A 22,293-nucleotide genomic window follows, 5' to 3' on the forward strand; every position below is an offset into this window, starting at 1 on the left:
CCGACCTGCAGTCACTCAGCTGGGAGGCGTTTTCTTTCAAAGGGAGTTGCACAACGAATCGCCCTTCGTCGCTGCGTTCATGTGTGTACCGGAAATGCTTCTCACACTCTACTTCTTCGGGTGTCACAGGATCTTGATCAGCTACTTCTTCTTCGCTCCATAAACGTTGCAGAGCTTCGTACACATTTTCGACGGTGATCGTGTGGGAATACGATGGACCTTGATGGAACACTTCTTCTAGCTCTCCCGTGAATACCCAACCAAGATGAGTATCACGCAGCTCTGGTAGATGCTCTGCCAACTGGTACTGACCGGACTTGATTATCTTGAAGAAGAGCTCATTGCCAATCAGCATGTCAATCTCTTGAGGCACATTGAAGTCTGGATCCGCCAATTGGAATCCGGGTGGAATACACCAATCGGACACATCGATGTTGGTACTTGGAATTCTTCCAGTCATTGCTGGGGTGATAACACACTCTACCGTGGCACGGTAATCACTATATCGGGATCGGAACTTAACGATGGCCTTCTCCATGCTAGTTGTCGTTCGATTGTTGACGCCGGAAATCTTCACACTTGCTGATGAAATCTTCGCTCCGATGGCTTCAGCCATTTTCTTCGTAATGAGGTTCACTTGGGACCTGCAGTCTAGCAGGACTCGACAACAGTGAGGCTTACCTTGGGAATCGTAAATGTGCACCACTGCTGTTAAAAGGAGGACGGTTTTCTTGGTTGGAGCTGCTTGGATGGAACACGATGACGTCACGCTGTGTGAACCTTGCGGTGTGGGTGCACTGGATGTGCTTGCTTGGACTTCTTTCACAGCTGGTCTCGGTGTGGACTCTAATGAAGCTGTCGGTTCAGGCATCTTGCTTTCAGGCTGTTGGGACTTGAATCTTGTATCGTCGTGAAGCTGAGTATGATGACGTTGGCGGCACTTTCTGTCGGATGGACAATCCTTCAGCCGATGACCTTTCCTCAAGCAATTGAAGCACATGCCTAAGGAACGTGCTTTCTCGACTCGCTCAGGTACGCTCATGTCTTTCAGCTGCTCACACTGGAAGTTCTTGTGGGATTCGCCGCAGAAGTCGCATTCTTCACATGAAGCACTGCCGCAGCTATTAGCGGTTAGGATTTTCGGATTGAATCTCGGACTTGACTTCGACTGGTCTGCGGCTTTCACGTTCGATCTTTCGGCACGAGGAGGAGGGACTTGAGCTGATGTTTCGCAATTCTCCAGGATGTTACACTGCTGCTTAAGGTACTTCACCATATCGCCATATTTCGGAAGCGTTCCACGGACGATGGTAGCTTCCCACTGCTTCCTGGTAGTGGCATCCAAGGCTGATGCAAGTAAATGCACCACGATCAATTCCGACACGCCGAGGAGGTCCTGCTTCAGGTAACGAAGGCTTTCGACATGCCCGGAACAATCGTCTAATAACTGGCGCAACTCACGATAGGACTCCTTCGTAATCTTCTTCAAGGATAGCAGGCCGCGGATGTGGGTGTTGATGATGACACGGGGATTTTCGAATCGCTCTGTGAGAATGTTCCACGCCTGAGCGTAGTTGTTCTCGTTCATTGTTCTGGCATCGAGAATCCCTGCTGCTGCTCCGACGAGAGCCTTGTCCAAGTGATACAACTTGATGGCATCAGTATCATTGGACTTGTCCATAATGTCTATGAACATCACCTTGAATTTTGGCCAATTCTTGTATCGGCCATCGAATGTTGGTATCGGTGCTTTTAGCGGCTGCTGCTGGACGATCACTTGGGGCTTGATGTCAGGTGTTTCCTTCTTCGTTGCATCCATCAGCATCTCTTCGATGTACGCCGACACCTCGTGGTAATCCTTTTCGAATCTGGTGTATGCTTGATCCTGGTTATCCATTTCAACTTCCGGCAGGATCTCAGCAAGTTGGTTGTGGAAATCGTTGAACTCGCTGTAGATGGCATCCACGTTTCTAGCATACACCTTCAGCTTCGGTACGGACACGTCGGCATCGTCGTCGATCAGAATTCCTCCGATTCGCTTAATTTTATCAGCTGTCTTGGAACGCTGGCGGCTCAGGACACTAATCTTCCGGATCAGCGATTCTTTTGCGCAGGCGAAACTATTCTGATTTTCTCTTTCCTCTTCTTCACTTGTGTCGCCGTGTTGCGTTCCCGAACGGGTCTTTTTAGGACTATGCACGAGCGACATTTTGGTACACTTTCACTTCCGGTTTCGTCAACTTCACTTTTTCAGAGTCTGTCTCTCTTTTCACAAGTAACTCAGTCCAAGGAGAATCACACACACACTAAATCACTACCGGATCACGTATCCGGCTCGAAGGACCAATGTTCCGTCTGGGGGAATGAGCAAAGTGGACTGTAACACTTTTCCGGGGGAGGATCGAAGCCAGAGGGTAAGGATCACTCGCTGGACGCTTCGTCTTGTAGCCGATACACTTTACGGCTCTTTCGGGAGGACACTTCTTCGGAACTAGGACTGGGTTACTGGGAAATGATCTTGAACACTGGATTTTGAACTTAACTACTCTTTAATTAACTAAATTAACACGTGAGTTTGTATTGTCTTGGTAACACGTCTTTTGCTATCGACACTTTCTTGAAGACTGTACTTTTTCACAGTACCTTCCTCTGCACAGAGCCTTGCGTGGCGTGATCGTGCATGAAGGTGGGGCGTGGAAGAAAAGTCTCCACACGCGCGGGATAGAAACGGTAGGAAAAGGATTGCAAAATATGTTTACGCATCACATGACTCCTTCCGTACACGGAACACGTTGTCTGTGGGGCCCACTGTGCAAAACGACTTACTCTCAATCATATTGAAATTTTGTACACACCAAGTGGTGCTCACAGTAGATATCCCAAAAATGTACCGGCAGGTCAGACTGCACACGGAAGACTGCAAGTATAAACGGATCCTATAGCTGGATGACGACAACAAACTAAAAGTGTATGAGTTACAAACTGTAACGTATGGTGTTGCCAGCTCACCACACCACGCAACAAGGGCACTGGTACAATTGGCATCGGATGAAGGCAAGGATTTACCACTGGCGTCGAAGGTGATCATCGAGGATAGTTACATTGACGACCTTTTAACTGGTGGTTCATCGACGACTGAAGTTATTCAAATCTATACGGAACTAACCCAGTGCGCATCGTACCTTCGTGCTGTGCGTACACGAATACTCTCTGCTCTTGGAAGTTTTCTTAAAAACTACCTGAAGCAATAAAACAGTACTTTTCAGTGCTAAAATTAAAAACGGTACTTTTCAGTGCTACTAAAACAGTACTTTTCAGTACTATTTTTTCTACTATTGATCCCTTTACGATCCTTGTTTGGACCCGTGCCTTCGATTTTTCGTTGGACCCGTTGGCGAAAGCTAGCGGTGGTAATCCTTCTTGGACACCGTTGGGAAAAAACCTCTCGAAGGTCACGTCTTTCTCGTTTATTAACTAAACATGGTATCAACAACTAACAAAAGGAAGGGTGAATCCCTGAATTCACTACTTCCTTCCAAAAAAGTGGGTTTTAAAACTGTCACTACACGTGGCAAGAATGAAAGAAAGGACGCTTCCCCGGAATGCGAAGATTCTTCCAAGGGTGAAATGAATAATTGTATCGAAATGAGCAATCAATTCGATGCTCTAGACAAATTTTCCGAACACCAAATCGAAGCAGCGTCTAGCCCAGGCACTTTGATTCAAGTGAGGAAGCAAAGAGTACCGCCTATCGTGGTCAGTTGTTCCGAATTTGGGGGATTTAGGCAGGAGATCTTGAACTCCATTAGGGGAATCAAGGTTTCCTTCCAAATCGCAAAGAAAGGAGACTGTCGCGTTTTGCCGGAAACTCTTAAAGATCGTGAACTTCTTCTCAGACATCTTGAAGAGAAGAAGCACAATTTTTTTTACTTATGACGACAAAACTGAACGTTTGTTCAAAGTCGTCTTGAAAGGTCTCTCAAAGACTATAAGTCACCTGAAGAGATCAAAAATGGAATAAATGATTTACTTGGATTTTCCCCAGTCCAAGTAATCATTATGAAAAAGAGAACCCAATCTGGCATTGTTCGGAAAGGGCTTTCTCAAGAATATTATTTAGTTCACTTTAACAAAAAAGATCTAAATAATATTAAAGCTTTAGAAAAAGCAAAACTTTTGTTCGATGTCCGTGTGACATGGGAACATTTCCAGAAACCTGGAGGAAATTACCAGAACCCCACTCAATGCCGTCGGTGCCAAAAATGGGGTCATGGTACAAAAAATTGTCGCATGGATGCTAAATGCATGATTTGCGGAGGTTCTTCTCACGCTAAGGACGTCTGTCCTGTGAAAGAAGATACCAGAAAGTTTGAATGCGCCAATTGCAAGGGCCCTCATAAAGCTAACTTTTGGGAATGCCCTTCACGCAAAAGAGTCGTTGAGGCTCGTGCCAGGCAGATGAAGGATAATATTCGTTACGATAACGGTCGTTTCCGGAATTTGCCTGGTAGAGTATTGAACAATGCTCATTTTTCAGTTAACGATCGCTTGATTAGGAATCATACCCACCAGGAAGATCATAATCATGCTCACTCACAAACAAATTTTAATCCGTCGGGTAGCCGTTCGAATCTTTCAATTTCGAATGTATCTACCCACGGAAAATCCTTTGCCGATATCGTAGCAGGTAATTTGAACTCGTCCCCTATTCGTTCCATGAGTACCCATTCTACTTGTTTCAAATCAAATGGAAAAAAACCCTACCGCGACAGGTAATTCCTACTCCACTTCATCGTCTATCGAAAATTCCAATGGGAAATCATCAGATGTACCCACTTCTAGTGATGTGTCTGCCTCTGATTTTAATTTTCTAACTGAACAATTGAATCTAATGATTGATGCAATGTTCAAAGCCACCACTATGACTGAAGCAGTCCAAGTAGGTGTAAAATTTACAAATCAAATTGTTATTGGATTACGTTTTTCTAATGGATCCAAATAATAATTTAAATATTTTAAATTGGAATGCTCGTTCTCTGAATGGTAAAGAGGACGAGCTGTTTAATTTTCTTACAGCTAATAACGTGCATATAGCAGTTATTACTGAAACTTATTTAAAACCTGGATCCAAACTAAAAAAAGATCCTAACTTTTTTGTTTATCGTAATGATCGACTTGATGGGGCATTTGGGGGAGTTGCAATCATCATTCATAGGCGTATAAAACATCAACTGTTTTCGTCATTTGAAACTAAAGTTTTTGCAACTTTAGGTGTTTCAGTTGAAACATAGCTTGGTAAATATACTTTCATAGCTGCCTATTTGCCTTTTCAATGCTCTGGACAGCAAGTTAATTTGCTCCAAACTGACTTGCGAAAACTGACTCGCAATAAGTCAAATTTTTTTGTCATTGGTGACTTTAATGCCAAACATCGGTCATGGAATAATTCTCAAAGTAATTCCAACGGCAGAATTTTATTTGATGAGTGCTCTTCAAGATATTTCTCAATTCAATACCCTGATAGCCCTACATGTTTTTCCTCTTCTAGAAATCCATCTACGATTGACTTGGTCTTAACCGACTCTAGTCATCTTTGTAGCCAATTAGTTACTCATGCTGATTTTGATTCTGATCATGTGCCTGTTACATTTCAAATATCTCATGAAGCGATTCTCAATCCTATCAGCTCCACTTTTAATTATTTACGAGCCGACTGGAATATATATGAAACGTATGTTGACTCAAATCTTGATGTTAACATTTCTTTAGAAACTAAACTTGATATTGACAATGCTCTTGAAACTTTAACAAATTCCATTGTTGAAGCGAGGAGCATTGCAATTCCAAAATGTGAAGATTTGAATCCGTGATTATAGACGATGATCTTAAACTCTTGATCCGTCTTAAAAACGTGAGAAGAAGGCTATTTCAACGCACTCGCGATCCTGCTTTGAAAATTATATGGCAGGATTTGCAGAAAGAAATCAAGAAACGTTTTGCAGATTTAAGAAACAAAAATTTTGAAAATAAAATTTCTCAATTGGCCCCTGGCTCTAAGCCCTTTTGGAAATTATCTAAAATCTTGAAAAAACCTCAGAAGCCAATACCGGCATTGAAAGAGGAAAACAAATTATTACTAACTAATTGCGAAAAAGCTCAAAAACTTGCTATGCAGTTTGAGTGCGCACAATTTTAATTTAGGACTTACTAGTCCAATTGAAAATGAAGTTACTCAGGAGTTCGAAAATATTCTCAATCAAGAGAACGTTTTCGAAAATGCTTGGGAGACTGATTTGGAAGAAGTGAGAACTATTATTAAAAAAATCAAAAATATGAAAGTTCCTGGCGATGATGGAATTTTCTACATCCTCATCAAGAAACTTCCAGAGAGTAGCTTATCATTTTTAGTTGATATATTCAACAAATGTTTTCAATTAGCATATTTTCCTGACAAATGGAAAAATGCTAAGGTTGTTCCAATTTTAAAACCAGACAAAAATCCAGCAGAAGCTTCTAGCTATCGTCCAATCAGTTTGCTTTCCTCCATCAGTAAACTTTTTGAAAAGGTTATTCTGAACAGAATGATGGCCCACATCAACGAAAATTCAATTTTTGCCAATGAACAGTTCGGATTCCGCCATGGACATTCGACCACTCATCAACTTTTACGTGTAACAAATTTGATCCGTTCCAACAAATCTGAAGGCTTGGTCTTGCTCTTCTAGACATAGAAAAAGCATTCGACAGTGTGTATGGCATGAAGGTTTGATTGTAAAAATGAAAAACTTTAATTTTCCAACATACATTGTTAGAATAATTCAAAGTTATCTGTCAAATCGTACACTTCAGGTTAATTATCAGAACTCCAGATCTGAAAGACTTCCTGTAAGAGCTGGTGTTCCCCAAGGCAGCATTTTGGGACCAATATTATACAATATTTTCACATCTGACTTACCTGAGTTACCTCAGGGATGTCAAAAATCCTTGTTTGCGGATGACACAGGCCTCTCCGCCAAAGGACGAAGCCTGCGTGTCATCTGTAGTCGATTGCTAAAAAGTTTGGATATTTTTTCTTCATACTTGCAAAAATGGAAGATTTCTCCTAATGCTTCCAAAACTCAACTAATAATATTCCCACATAAACCAAAAGCTCTTTATTTGAAACCTTCAAGTAGACATGTTGTCACGATGAGAGGGGTTCCAATAAATTGGTCAGATGAAGTTAAGTATCTAGGGCTCATGCTAGATAAGAATTTAACTTTCAAAAATCACATTGAGGGCATTCAAGCCAAATGTAACAAATATGTAAAATGTCTCTATCCCCTTATTAATAGAAAATCAAAACTTTGTCTTAAGAACAAGCTTTTGATATTCAAACAAATTTTCAGGCCAGCCATGTTGTATGCTGTACCAATATGGACTAGCTGTTGTAATACCAGGAAGAAAGCTCTGCAGAGAATTCAAAATAAAATTTTGAAAATGATTCTGAGGCTTCCTCCCTGGTATAGTACAAATGAGTTACATAGAATATCCAATGTTGAAACATTGGAACAAATGTCAAATAAAATAATCAATAATTTCAGGCAAAAATCGTTGCAATCTTCTATTGCCACGATTAATGCGTTATATGTTTAGGTTAAGCTAGGTTAAGTATATTGAAAACGTTTTTTTTTTCTTTATAAGCAGGTGAAAAAATCTGAACTGCTACGGCAAATGAAATGTAATATGTTGTTAACAAAATGTTAATAAAATCTCAGATTTGTTTTACCAAATTAGGATGATAGTGTTGTCTAATAACACAGAACACCTAGATATAAGAAATAATGAATGTAATGTTTAAAATGATACTAAAAAAGAAATTAAAAAAAAAATATATACGGAACTAACGCAGTTACTACGTCGAGGAGGATTCGGCGTACACAAGTTTTGTTCCAATAGCGCCGAAGTGCTGTAAGCGATTCCAGCCGAGCTGCACGAGAAACAAGTTTATTTCGAGGATGCTGATATAAATGATTTTGGACACCCACCCATCCCCTCGTAACACTTTCTGTAAGGTACCGTGGGGCAAGTGGGTAATGTAATTCGCATAGTTGAGATTCTTCCAATTCTAGAGGCTTTAAATTGAAACAAATGAGGTTGTGTATATTTTTTAGCTTGACTACCACCATGCAGCATGCTGAAATTGATTTTTATGAAAAATTGAAGAAAAAACTACAGAAAAAGTTTTTGAAAAATGTCTCCTTACTTTTCACTTGCCTCAAAAGTGGGGCAAGTGAAAAGTTTACCGTTTTGAACAATAAATTCAAAAACAAACAGTTATATTCACGATTTCTATTAGCTTTAACATTTGTTAAGGCTTCCCAATGAACAATAACATAAGTAATATGTAAACAAAGAAAATGTTATTCTTTTCACTTCAATTTTCTTCTGTTCAGTTATGTTAGTTGAAATGATTCGACAACATTATAACTGCAACATTTCCAATGTTAGTTCTTACATTATAGGACAGCAATTGCATTTCTGCTTTGTAGAATTTCCACCGCTCGTTATTTGTTTTTGAGAAAGTCGGATATGACGTCGGATAACTCTTTGGGAGAATTCAAACGGAATCCTTCAATAACGTATAACGGTCTTTTTTTATGTGGATAGACCTATACCCCATTTTTATGTTTTGAACTAGCTTTACATAGACATTCCACGAGATTTCCGTGTGTTCTCTAATATTGCAACTTTTCAGTCAACGTCTTCCTTTTAATTGGCTGCCCGAAGTAGACATATTGATATTGTAATGTTTGGCAACATCTTTTAGAGAATTTCCATAATTTCTAAAAGCTTTTAACGCTTGAGTATAGTGTTTCTTGAATTATCAGCACGTTATGTTTTTCTAGGATAATTGCAAACCATGTTTACTTATGGCTGCTTGAAGAGAAAACACAAATTCAATCTCTAATGATAAACTTTTCACTTGCCCCACCTGATAAGAAAATTGACGGTGTTTAAATTTAGTTATTTTTAGGTCTACGTCGAATTAATTCTAAAACTTTTTTTATTGCGGTTTGAAACTGTCACAGAGGACAACTAAGAAGTGGTACAGGAAATTATTTTCCGCAACTTTTTTCCACTGAAAATATAAAAATAAGATTGTACGCCGCCAAGTTGTTACGGAGTAACAGTTGACAGGTTAACAATTTTTCACTCTATTATGCAATAATGGCTGAAAAATCTCAGAAATCTCTTACCTATCGTAATGTTCTCAATGACCTCAAAGGTTTACGCATGAGTTTAAAACGTTAATTCACATATTCAGTAAAATATATCAATTGTTTTCACTTACCCCATTTACCCACTTGCCCCGCGGTACCTTATGAATAATTTACAAATTTTGTCTGAGCCGTAACAAAATGAGGACACCCACCAACCTTCTTCAGCGTTATGAAATTTGTGAATAAGTCCTATATTCTCACATTCCATCGAACTATCGTTTTTGTTCTAGTTTGACGGTTACGTGCTACTGACTGTCGTGTTCTACCATGATACGACCATATTTCGCACGCGCTTCAAATTTTTGTCACGCTTTATCCATATTTTTAATACATATTGGATTACACAAATGATTGTATGTTATGCAGCCATGATTGAATCTGAATGATTTGAAATACTAGTCAACAAAAATTTCTTTTGCAAAACATGAGAGAAATTAGGAGCGTGCGCGATACATGGGTACTTTACGGTAATTGTTTTGTCTGTGTGCCTGTGGTTTTATTAGACATTTGGCTATCAGCACTGAACGAAAAATAGTCTAGTTGCAGCTGCGGGCGGCAAAACGCAAGGCGAATTTCAATGTTGCATGCGATTTACTCCTTAGCCGAGCGCGTTTCGTTCACAAACGAAAAAAAAAAACTGATCTCGTTCGAACCAATTATCTTATCAATGTACCAGAGCCTTTGATACTGAATTGTTTGAACGTGAATATAATTTCGAGAGATTACCAATTTCATGCTAGGTACTTACAGCTTTATGTTTTTGGAAATTTGCTGCATCCGATAGCGTTGATGCTTGATTTGTTTTGTACATTGCTCCTGCAACTGTTCTAAGTTTTCCAATAATTCCAAATAGGTTGAGTTGGTTGTCTGAAACATTGAAAATCTAAGGTCATTCATTCATTTAAACAATGTTTCAATAACAGTGACCCGAAAAGTACATAAACAATTTACGAATTTGTGATATTTTTTCAAAGTTTACCCATTTAATTATATCTTCACAATTAAACTTGCAATATTAGCACTATATTGGTAAATCCTAGTTGGAATCTAGGAGATCTGCGGTTTCTATAACACTATATAGAATCTGCGAGAAGTGTTTCACTGTAACACAACAATTTCCGTGAATGTTATTTGGAATCAATGTGCTTTAATGCTTTATACCACATTGATTTGGAATACATCGAATCTCAATAAAAAAAAACATTTCACTATTTCGAGCCACTGTGTCGTAAACTAGCTTACCTCGAGATTTTTGTACTCGTTTGACAATTCGGTCCACTCTTTCACGTAGTCGTCTAAATTCACTTCCATAATGGCAAAACAAACCTCACTGGAACGCGAAATAACTTCGTTTTATGGCTTTTTCATCAAAGTCAATATCTTATCTCAACACCAATGATAATTATCCAATTCAACACATATTTTTCTCGCACAAAATCGTACCCCGCAAAATGCTTCACAACACGGCGATCGGAGAGCTGATGAATGAATGAATGAAGAGTGCAAAAGGTTCAAAGCTCAAAGGTTGGTGATCGGTAAAATCGACCCAAGCGGTAAGACACGCGGAGTCCCGAATATCGGTTTGCATCTCTATTTTGTGCCCCATGCGGTAAAATTTAACTATAACGCTCGTTTCGGTTTACTCAATTTTGAGTAATTTTCACTCAAAATAATATTTATTTTTCAACATTTCAAAATGCTTTACTCATGTACGTATTCTCATACAGGAAAGCGTCTGGGTTCGATACCGGTCAGTCCGAGATCTTTTTGAAATGGAAATTTCCTTGATTTTCCTGGGCATACTAACAGCGTATCATCGTATCTGCCACACTATATTTTTACGAATGCAAAAATGGTAACTCTGGCAGAGACAGCACTCAATTAATCCTCAAAGCCCCGGGACAGACCTTTTATTTTCAATCGACTGGTTCTCAGAAACAAATAAGTTCAACGAAATGCGGTTTTCGCTATGATCGATGGGATGAGTTAGACTTCCTGCGAGTGGGGTTTTCAAACCGGAAGTTCAGGTCTGGACATGTTTTTCAACCGGAAATAAGTGTTCCCTATTAACATATTTTACAACTTTAACAACGAGACCAATGTCAAACGATAGGCTTTAGCCCTTTTTAGAAATTATGTATCGGACCAAGGCTAGAATACATCATTTTGTTTATTTTCTAGCATGGGACGAAAGTCGAAACCTGTTTCCGGAAGTACTTTACGGGTAGGAGCCGAGGCCAACCCAACAAACATTTTAGTTGAATAAGAGTTGAAAAAATCGATCTGAAGCATAATTCAGCTGAAGAAACTGATGTTTAGCTACACTGATAGGCAAAATAAAGTGCCCACCTTACCAGTTTTCGAATTTCTTTCATTGATTTGGTTCAAATTAAAGTTAAAACACTTAAATCTTTATTGATATTTTATTTTTGATGTTCTTTTAAAGTTGCACTTACGAAATTTTGATAAAAAAAAAGAATTTTACTCAAAGAAAAAGAAAATCAATTTGCATTGAAAAATAAAAGTGACAAAAAAAAGTGCCCACTTCCTTCTTGGCCTCAGAAAAGATGATTTAAGAAAAATAAAAAGCAATTTAATAGTTAATGTGTCGTCCTTTGGCCTTAAGGACTTGCTGGAGGCTCTTCGGCATGCTTTTCATCAGGTTTTGTAGGTGTTGTGGATCTAGTTCTTCCCAGGCGCGCTCCAAGGCTTCAAAATAAATATTTTTGTTGGTAACACCAGTTTTTTCAACCCTGGCATCGAGAATCGCCCACAAATTCTCGATGGGGTTCAGGTCTGGGCTTTGTGGAGGCCATTCCAGCGGTTTAATCCGACAAGACCGGAAGAAAGACTTGGCCTTCTTTCCAGTATGCTTCGGGTCGTTGTTCTAGAGAAATATGAATTTCTCTTCAAGGCCCGTCTGGATCAGCGAAACCTCCAGTTTTTCCCACAAGATGTTAATGTAGGAATCTGCCGTCATTATTCCGTCGATTTTCACGAGGCTTCCTACTCCACCCCATGAAAAACACCCCCAGACCATCACATTTCCTCCTCCATGCTTCACCGTTCCTTGGATGTGGCGCTCTGCACCACACACGAGCCCGCCGCTTTCGGTTAGACAGCTCGAGCTTCAGGAGCGCCACATCCAAGGAACGGTGACGCATGGAGGTGTGATGTGATAATAGTAGTTTACGGAACAAGTTACAGAATGATGATTTTTACAGCACGAGTCGTAAATTTATCCTACGAGGCTTGCCGAGTAGGATAATTACGACGAGTGCTGTAAAAATCGAGTTCTGCAACGAGTTACGTACAACATTTTTTGCAATTTCGTTGAAGACCACTCGAGGGTATCAGAAATTATATAGGAATGCATACACTAACATTTTACAATTTCTGAGAAATTGTTGTGTTATGATTCATTGCGCAACTCAAAACAGTTGCGTAATGAGAAAGCGTTGCGTAATGAATCATTACAGCACTGGTTTCAGTTAGGTAATGACTATTCCCGCACTGCATACTTCAGTGCAGGAAAGTGGGCCGTTTCATGACAGATTGGCGTGATGAAAAACAGCCTATTACGATGAGAAATTGCAAAAAAATGTTTTCATTCCCATATGGTGTATTTTTAAACTGATAAGTTGAGCTAAAATTACCGACGAATGCGATATGCTCGTATCATAAATATCATAAAAAAACTGTTCAGTCAGAACCACTTTGGAAATGAAAACAAAACACAGCTACAACTATAAATACAAATACAAAAGCAAGATAGAAGATTGTTGTATTCAACGTTGGTTTCGATGTCTGTAGGTCAAAGTCAATCGCGCTACATTCCAGTTCCAGCAGTTTGATTTGGTCTGTGGAAGAAGCAACAACGGAAAAGCATGTGCTACGCAAGCAAAGTAATAAAGCCGCACATGAAATTAATGAGCAGCGTGGCAAGTGGAAAGGCTCGACCTTTTCAAGATCTTCCGGGTCCTAGACGATTCCCATTTCTTGGAACAATTAATGATATCATTCATTTAGGAAACCCTAAAACGTACGTATGTATATACATAATTTATTGAAATACCTACGCTATCAGTTAGGCATTAAGTAAATGAATGCGACTTGGTATAAGCTGCTCAGTTGAAATATTACTTATTATTTCTCTCACATAAACTATTCACTAATCCACTTATTAAATTTTAACATGATGGCTTACTTTCAGTTCAGTCAATTTTATAAACAGTATTTTATATATATTTTAATAAGACAAGCAAAAATGCTAGTCACCGTCACTCCAGCAATTTTAATCAAATAATTCTCATTGCAGGCGCTGATAAGCGGCTATTTGAAATTTAGTAATTCAGGGTGAGGGTACCTGTGTTTGGCCCAACATTAATGTCCCTTCCATTCGTTTTAAATTTTCAAGAATTGACATAAATTTCTCCCAATGTTGAAAATCAGTGCCTTTCACTCTATTCTTAATAAATATGAGCAAAATTCACGAATGTGGATCTGCTAGAGAAAGATTCAGAATAATGTTGTTTTGGAAATCGTTCATAAAAAAAATGAGAGTGATTCATGATAAACAAAGAAGACACCATCGGCTGGTTAAGCTCTAATAAGCAATACAACCCTAGTTGTATGACATTTTTGTTTAAATTCATCGAAGCAAATATATTGTTTTGTAATTATGATTGTTTATTTCATTTTAGGCTACATTTAACGATATCCAAGCATCATATAAAATATGGACCATTGTTTAAAATTCAAATTGGGAATGTTAATGCCGTTTTCATAAAGGATCCTGACATGATGAGAAGTGTGTTTGCATACGAGGGTAAATTTCCAAAACACCCTCTGCCGGAAGCGTGGACTTATTTTAATGAAAAACGAAAATGCAAACGGGGCTTATTTTTTATGTAAGTACAAATAGAGTTAAGAATTTTTGCAAATCATCCTGAGATATTTTTTTAGGGATGATGAAGAGTGGTTGCATTATCGTAAACTGCTTAATCAACCATTGTTGCGCAATACAAGCTGGATGATTGGACCAATTAAACGAGTGAGCGACAATACAATCAAGAGCTTACCACATAACGCAAAACATAGTGATTGTAAAGAAAAGCGATTTGAACTGCACAATGTAGAGTCTGTATTGTACAAATGGTCAATTGAAGGTATGATTATATTGTTTAATATATCTGTAAGGAATTGTGTGAGTAGGAACATCGTTAAGATATGTCATTTGGTAAATGTTTGGTACAGTGAAGACCGATTTTCATTCAAAATGCAGTGATTGATATGGTTATTTTTGGGAAGTTACCAATATCCTCAACATTGTAACAGATTCTCAGCATCGTTATACCAAAAAGTTCAATTTTAGGAGCAACTGCAAGGGTAATTTACGGCTTCGATACAATTCGACTATTATCGGCAATTCAAATTTAAATGCCAAATTCACCGGGACTGTACAAACAATTTCTCCAAATAAGTTATTAATTGAAATAAATACGCCTCAAAATGCGGATGATTTATAGTTGCTGAACAGATTATCAGCACACAGTGGGACGAAACTAAAAATTGACGGTCAAAACCTCTTAGAAGCGTTTTAGCCCATAGTAACTGTTGTCTTCGGGACATTGTTTTGAATAAGCGTCCCGAGTAATAATAATAAAAAAAAAATAAATTTGACTGAATGGGGCACCCGAGTAGAAAATATTTTTTTGAAACTATTTTTTAGGGTTATTATTACTTGAGTTTTTGAGTAGGAACATCGTTAAGATATGTCATTTGGTAAATGTTTGGTACATTGAAGACCGATTTCCATTCAAAATGCAGTGATCGATATGGTTACTTTTGGGAAGTTACAGATATGCTCAACTTTGTAATAGATTCTCAGCATCGTTATACCAAAAAGTTCAATTTTAGGAGCAACTGCAAGGGTAATTTACGGCTTCGATACAATTCGACTATTATCGGCAATTCAAATTTAAAGGCCAAATTCACCAGGACTGTACAAACAATTTCGCCAAATAAGTCATTAATTGAAATAATTATGCCTCAAAATGCGGTTGATTTATAGTTGCTGAACAGATTTACCAGCAGTTCTTATGGGAAAGGCTGTCGAAGAGAACGAGGCTGCTGAAAACGCTGACAGTAGTCACACTGACATGAGATGTTCGAAGCGTTGTGGAAACGTTTCCAAAAAGTTTTTTATAAGTCTGTCGCTGTCAGTGAGCAGCACATAAGTGTAAACAGACAGACACGTAATTTGTGTGCGTATGCCCGAGAAAATTAAAAAAAAAAACCAAATTAACACCGTCTTCAGCCAGAGGCTGCACAGACTGAACATAACTCACATAAGACAACGGACACATGGAACGACCAGTGGACCAATGAAGAATTTTTCGTTTGACGAAAAGTTTTCTCCGACTGGGGCGGGAATCGAACCCACACTTCGTAGCACAATACGCCTAAATGACTGACGCCGCTAACCGCACGGCTACGAAGCCCACCAAGAGTGTCATCAGCTTAGACTGCCAAAAATACGTAAATTTTCATATCTGTCATGTCTGTTTGGCTGTGCATGTGCACTGTTTTGATCTAGTATGGGAGTTTGACGCTTAGTGACCTTGTTGGCTACTAGTGTCATGTTAGGCTGTGAACCGTTTCGCCAGTTCGTTTAACTTTTAGTTAAAATTTGACAGCTCGATAGTTATTTCCCCTCCGGTTAAAAATAACCCTGCTCTGGAGCATGGTTAAACTTGACAACTCCAAAGTTATTTTCTGCTCCCGTGAATTTGAGAATCACTATTGTCGCACCGCCACCAAACCGGATCGCGCCAGTGAGACTCGCGACGCGCCTCAACTCGCGCGATTTTGAAATCAGTTTTTGAGTGTGGCGCTGCATTCTTACGATGTTTATGAACACAGCGCACTATTGAAATATTAGTCCCAACGCTTGAAGATTGAGGAAAAATAAATGTTAAAAAATTGGTTGTCCTTATTTCTACCGGATCCATAATTTTAAATTTTGACAGTAGGCGGTATCGTAACGTGTGAAAGTAACAGCAATATCATCAGTGTAAAATGGACTATTGAAAAAAGAGTGGATTTCATATTTGACAAATAAATTATAAAACCAGTACTGCCGTTATACGCATAATTGTCCCATGTTCCAAAACATGCAATCGAGAAAAACTCGTTTTAAGATTTTAACACATTTAAGCCTCGTATTGACTAGGTGTGTGGTAAATTAAATTATAATCTTTACAATAGTATAAAGAATAACGTGTTTGATAGAGTCAAGAGTTTGTATTATGGGAATAAAGTTAATTAAGCTACAAAATTCAAAGTGGGACTGTTATGCCTAGAAATTCGGGGTTTTTGGTGAATTTCTACGCATAACAGTCCCACTGATAGTAGTGACCAATTATGCGCTAAGCATACTGCTCTAGATGACCGTTCCTACGTATAGATTGTACCGAATGTAGAGAACGTATATCTCCAAATCTATGTTAAGGCACCTTATGTAGGCTCAAGTGACATGTGCCAAATGGAGCCACGTGTGGAGAAGTGAAGAAATACGATTTTATAGTTTGGGATGGAAAACAAAGTTTTCTGTATGTGTGATAATGAGAAAATGTATGAGTTAGTGAAAGAAAGAGTGGATGAGTAAGTTAGATAGTTAATAAGACGTAATAAATTCCTATATCGACTCTTCCAGCTGCAGGTTTGACAGAAACTCATCTGCGAGTTCAAGGTTAATCTACGGAGTAAATATTTCACTCAAAATTCACGGCACAAATCTTTACACAATTTGACATTCTTTTGGACTTTGTTTGCAAAATCATGATATTTGATACATCGCAAATTAAGTTTTAGAACCACCAACATATTTGCCACTTGCACCGAAGAACCAATTATGTAGAATAACCCAGTATGTGGCCAGATCATCAAAAACCTTTTGAACTATTCTTCTTTTGACTTGACTTCATCAAGTTTGATATGTCGCAAGATAGGTCTCAGGACCGCCAATATAATGGCCACTTCCTCTGGGGAATAGGGTATCCAAAACAACCTGGCATGTTATCAAGTCATCCAAGAACCTCTGAATTACTCTTCTTTAGCCTTGATTTGGGAATTTATGAAGTTTGATGTTGCCAGAACAACCAGTTTAGAGGCCGAAATGGCCCCCAGGGAACCTGGAATTCGGAGCATTTCGACATGTGGTCAAGTCATTCAAATACATTTGAGCCACCTTTAGATTTTTTTTTCCCAGACACCAGCTAATTCAAAACTGACAACTGAATGTTTAGTTCGAGATCAGCGCAGCGAATTGTATAGTGTGACAGTTATGCGTAGAAATACAGTAGTGGGACAGTTATGCGTGGAAATTCAACAATGGGACAAATTGACTTGGCTTGTTTTTCATTGAGTTTCCGAACTAAGTTAATTTTTGGTAAGTGTTTTCTAAAACTATACGTAAAAATAAACTGTTTAATGACAAAAAGTCAAAATGCACAAAAAGTAACATGGGACAATTATGCGTACAACGGCAGAGTATTGAATACAACTTTGACGTCCTATAGCACAAAATTATGACGTGGACGAAAAATGCTCTAGTTTCTGTGAGCGCCAGCGGATTCCGAATTCCACGTGAAAAGAATATGGACCGATGCACGAGTTCACTAACTTGACGTTTGAGCGGTGCCGAATTCACTCGTTGCCATGGTCACGCAAATAACACGGCACCGCTTAAACGTCAAATAGTGAACTCGTGCATTGGTCCATTTTGTTCCGCTGTGTAATGTTTTACGATATATAGAAAAGAATTGTAATAAGAGCCAATGGTTGAAATTGTTATTATTTATTACATTTGGCAGAATTGATAGAGATTGTTATTGCCTTATTCAATTTATGAATTAGTTCCTTCGGTAAATCCTTTTCCTTTTCTTGCATATAATCTCTCAAAGACAAAAATGCCATCGAACAAAAAGCATGTTGTTTAATATTTTGAAATTGAGACTTATATTCCAAGACATTCTTTAGCTTCACTTGTAATGCTGACTATATATTGTCGCACCGCCACCAAACCGGATCGCGCCTCAACTCGCGCGATTTTGAAATCAGTTTTTTAGTGTGGCGCTGCATTCTTACGATTTTTATGAACACAGCGCACTATTCACATATTAGCTGCGACGCATGGGGCCCGAGAAAACAATAATTATAAATAAATGTTGGTCTTGATTTCTACCGGATACATAATATGATTGATATTTCATGATTAACCGAATACAGTGAAGATGCACAAAGAATCAACTAGAAGTTCAGTGTGCGGGAATTATAAATCCCCGGAAATCGACTTTCCTTGGAACATCTTCCCGAAAACCCTATCTATGATAAAACTTAAAACATTACCTGAGAGTGTGTCATCGCTAATATAATCCAAAAACCTTTCTGTGTGGTATTGATTCGCTGTATTGTAACCCTTTGCTCCCAATGGCATTATGATAACTCTTAGCGACAACATAGTAGCCAAAGAACGTGAAGATGACACCCAATCGTAAATCAGACAATCTAGTAGGCATAGCGTAAACCAAAACGTCACTCTTCCAGTAACGTCAAAAGCAGCGCGTCGTAATTTAGGTGGTGCTCCCGTTTGCCCACTTCGATTCCGAGCTCCACATTTGGCGAACCTGCCAGAATTTAAAACTAATTTTCGTGTTCCTCGAGAGCCTGGATTTGTTAGCAAACGGGAGTGTCCACAGGAGAATGTGTTTGTTTCGACACCGCGTGTGAAAGTCAGTGTTTGTGGAGTGATTGTGGAGTGAATTTTCAGCCTGAGGAAAGATTTGAAAAAAGAAGGATTTCTGTAAGTAGGGAAAATTATTGTTTTCTGAGGACAGTTATAAAAATACTACGGCTGACTGAGGAGATAAGGTGAGAAAATTATTTAACCGCTGCACTACACGTTGAACCAGTATTTCTTGCTCTAAACCAGCATCTTCTCAACAGTTTCAGTTGCGCAAGAGTGCTTTCGAAGGGTTTTCTTTTGATGTGCTTGAGAAAAAAAATCAAACAGATTGCTTTGATTGAAATAGTCGAATATACATATTTGACAAAAGTACATACACTATTTCAGACCAATTTAATCAATTAAAAATGATATTCATTTTAAAAACCCTAGGGCAAATTCACATCAGATACGAAGTAAACATTCTGCTAAAAACGGGAACTTATTTTATAGCATTGGTTTATTGAAAAAAAAGGTGAGCTTAATGGAAAGAGAGTTTTAGAGCCGAATTATTTTTCCAAAGGAGTCGATTGGATATGTCCGTGCAAAATTTGTAAAATAAATTTGATATGTTTCGTAGCATTTTGAAATTCTTTTGTTGTTTTTATCGTCGATTTTGTCTTAATATATTCATTTCAATTGCTATTTTGAAGATAACTTTCCGTTTTACGGTTGAACAGAAAGCTACCGCAGCTGTCATATTACTGATTTTTACGTAGCATCATCAATCGAATGCAATGATACTTTGGAAACCACACCGATGACTGTTTTTTTTTTTTGCTGTTTTATGCGCATCTTGTTATACTACTTTGTTGTGATTGAATGATTTAATTCAATGATGGCAAGATTCTCAAGCCTGCGATAGATCTATGCAGCTACCGCAGGACGGAATATGTCCGAAAGGTCCGCACAATTACAAATCCCTTCGTATTTACTATTTCGAAAGAAATTATTTGTTTGCTTTTTGTGGTTATATTTCTATAGAATTGAAATGAATCGAATGAAAATTGAATGTTGGTGAGTCTGAGGGATTGTTGTCTTTAACCCTTGCTTCAGTACATTGCGTATACAGTAATGTTTCACCTAACAGCTTGAATATAAGGCTGACTGATTCGGTGGATTTTTTATGAAAGTTGCATCGATAATCGGTAAGATCGAGCTGATTATTGCCTTATGCCCTTTTTTAATTAGCACCATATATCATATGACTATTGTTTTGAGGCAAATAAAAGACTTTTCTACTAATAATACTACTATACAGTAGCTGTTGAAATGTAATAATCCATAAACAATAAAAATAGTAATTTTATTTAAAAATAAATTAAGTTTGGTGGTTGCTATGAAAAAAATGTTCTTAACGCGACTGATGGTTGCGATGAAGAAAAATGTCCTTAATGTGACTGGTGGTTGCAAAAAAAAAAATGCCCTTAACCCGACTTGTGGGTGCAACGAAAATAAGTTCTTAACGTGGCTAGTGGCCGCAAGTTTGTTCTTAGCAAGTTTTATTGATGCTGCTAGCGTGACTGGTGGTCACATATTTGTTCTAAGGAATGGTGGTGTTCACTTGCTATCACGACTGGTGGTCGCAAATTTGTTTCTAGCAAGTGTTATTGGTGTTGTTAGCACGACTGGTGGTCGCATATGTGTTGTAAGCAATGGTGGTGTTCACTTGCTACCTTGACTGGTGGTCACAAATTTGTTCTTAGCAAGTATTATTGATGTTGCTAGCTCGACTGGTGGTCGCAAATTTGTACTTAGCAAGTGTTATTGGTGTTGCTCGCTCGACTGGTGGTCGCAAATTTGTTCTTAGCAAGTGTTATTTGTTGGAATAGAGGTAGTGTCGCACCTCAGGTAGAAGAATCGTCGGTTGAGAAGCATGCGTCGTCGTAGGTAAAAGTGTGGAAGATTTGTTGTGAGGTATAAAATTTGTGTAGGATGTTGAATTGTAAAAATAGATACCTGGTTTGAATAAAGAGAGTTGCAGCTGCTGATTGAGGTATCAGTCAGTTAGCTGCCCAGTTGAAGGAGACATCTACTGTATTGTATTTCTTTATGATTTGCAATCGGATGTGGATGGGCTAGCCTCGCTAGGATCTGCGTGGTCTTAGCGGACTAGCTCTTCAACAGGTTATGGGCCCAGGAACGTGTTCTTACAGCATGTATCGTTCTGGAGGAGGATTGGCCGCATAAGCCGCGTGGCGCAGTACGGAATCCTCAGGCTGGATGGATTGGCCGCAACGGAGGACGGGATCTATCGGGAACGTAGGCGATACAGGACACTGGATGGCAGCTGGCTGGTCAAAGGAGCTCGTGGACAGGAACGAAGTCAGGAGGAGCTCGGATGGAGAACGGAGCATGTACGAAGTTCGGAACGAGGAGGAGTTTCGAGACAGGAGGAGACGATCGTGAGTCGAGGTTGCGACCCTAAGGAGGAGTGTTGGAATAGAGGTAGTGTCGCACCTCAGGTAGAAGAATCGTCGGTTGAGAAGCATGCGTCGTCGTAGGTAAAAGTGTGGAAGATTTGTTGTGAGGTATAAAATTTGTGTATGATGTTGAATTGTAAAAATAGATACCTGGTTTGAATAAAGAGAGTTGCAGCTGCTGATTGAGGTATCAGTCAGTTAGCTGCCCAGTTGAAGGAGACATCTACTGTATTGTATTTCTTTATGATTTGCAATCGGATGTGGATGGGCTAGCCTCGCTAGGATCTGCGTGGTCTTAGCGGACTAGCTCTTCAACATTATTGATGTTGCTAGCTCGACTGGTGGTCGCAAATTTGTTCTTAGCAAGTGTTATTGATGTTGCTAGCTCGACTGGTGGTCGCAAATTTGTTCTTAGCAAGTGTTATTGATGTTGCTAGCTCGACTGGTGGTCGCAAATTTGTTCTAAGCAAGTGTTATTGGTGTTGCTAGCTCGACTGGTGGTCGCAAATTTATTATAAGCAAGTGTTATTGATGTTGCTAGCTCGACTGGTGGTCGCAAATTCGTTCTTAGCAAGTGCTATTGGTGTTGCTCGCTCGACTGGTGGTCGCAAATTTGTTCTTAGCAAGTGTTATTGATGTTGCTAGCTCGACTGGTGATCGCAAATTTGTTCTTAGCAAGTGCTATTGGTGTTGCTCGCTCGACTGGTGGTCGCAAATTTGTTCTTAGCAAGTGTTATTGATGTTGCTAGCTCGACTGGTGGTCGCAAATTTGTTCTTAGCAAGTGTTATTGATGTTGCTAGCTCGACTGGTGGTCGCAAA

At 39.0% G+C, this 22,293-nt stretch overlaps 2 protein-coding genes across 2 annotated transcripts in view; one reads left to right on the forward strand and one right to left on the reverse strand.

The window, feature by feature from the left end:
* LOC5575471 (transmembrane protein 120 homolog) overlaps window positions 1-10,779 on the reverse strand; it is a 43,492-nt gene extending 32,713 nt beyond the window's left edge. Inside the window, exons 1-2 of the mRNA XM_001661936.2 lie at window positions 10,506-10,779; window positions 10,012-10,130 (exon numbers count right to left, since the gene is read on the reverse strand). Coding sequence (XP_001661986.1) covers window positions 10,012-10,130; window positions 10,506-10,574 — 188 coding nt within the window. The 5' untranslated portion in view covers window positions 10,575-10,779. The remainder of the gene's footprint in view (window positions 1-10,011; window positions 10,131-10,505) is intronic.
* Window positions 10,780-13,101: 2,322 nt separating this feature from the next.
* The window catches only part of LOC5575470 (cytochrome P450 315a1, mitochondrial), a 29,592-nt gene continuing 20,400 nt past the window's right edge, over window positions 13,102-22,293 (forward strand). The window contains exons 1-3 of the mRNA XM_001661937.3: window positions 13,102-13,305; window positions 13,967-14,173; window positions 14,229-14,431. Of these exons, the coding sequence (XP_001661987.3) occupies window positions 13,151-13,305; window positions 13,967-14,173; window positions 14,229-14,431 (565 nt within the window). The 5' untranslated portion in view covers window positions 13,102-13,150. The remainder of the gene's footprint in view (window positions 13,306-13,966; window positions 14,174-14,228; window positions 14,432-22,293) is intronic.

The sequence above is a fragment of the Aedes aegypti genome, chromosome 1 (assembly GCF_002204515.2).
Source record: "Aedes aegypti strain LVP_AGWG chromosome 1, AaegL5.0 Primary Assembly, whole genome shotgun sequence".
NCBI classification, from domain to species: domain Eukaryota; kingdom Metazoa; phylum Arthropoda; class Insecta; order Diptera; family Culicidae; genus Aedes; species Aedes aegypti.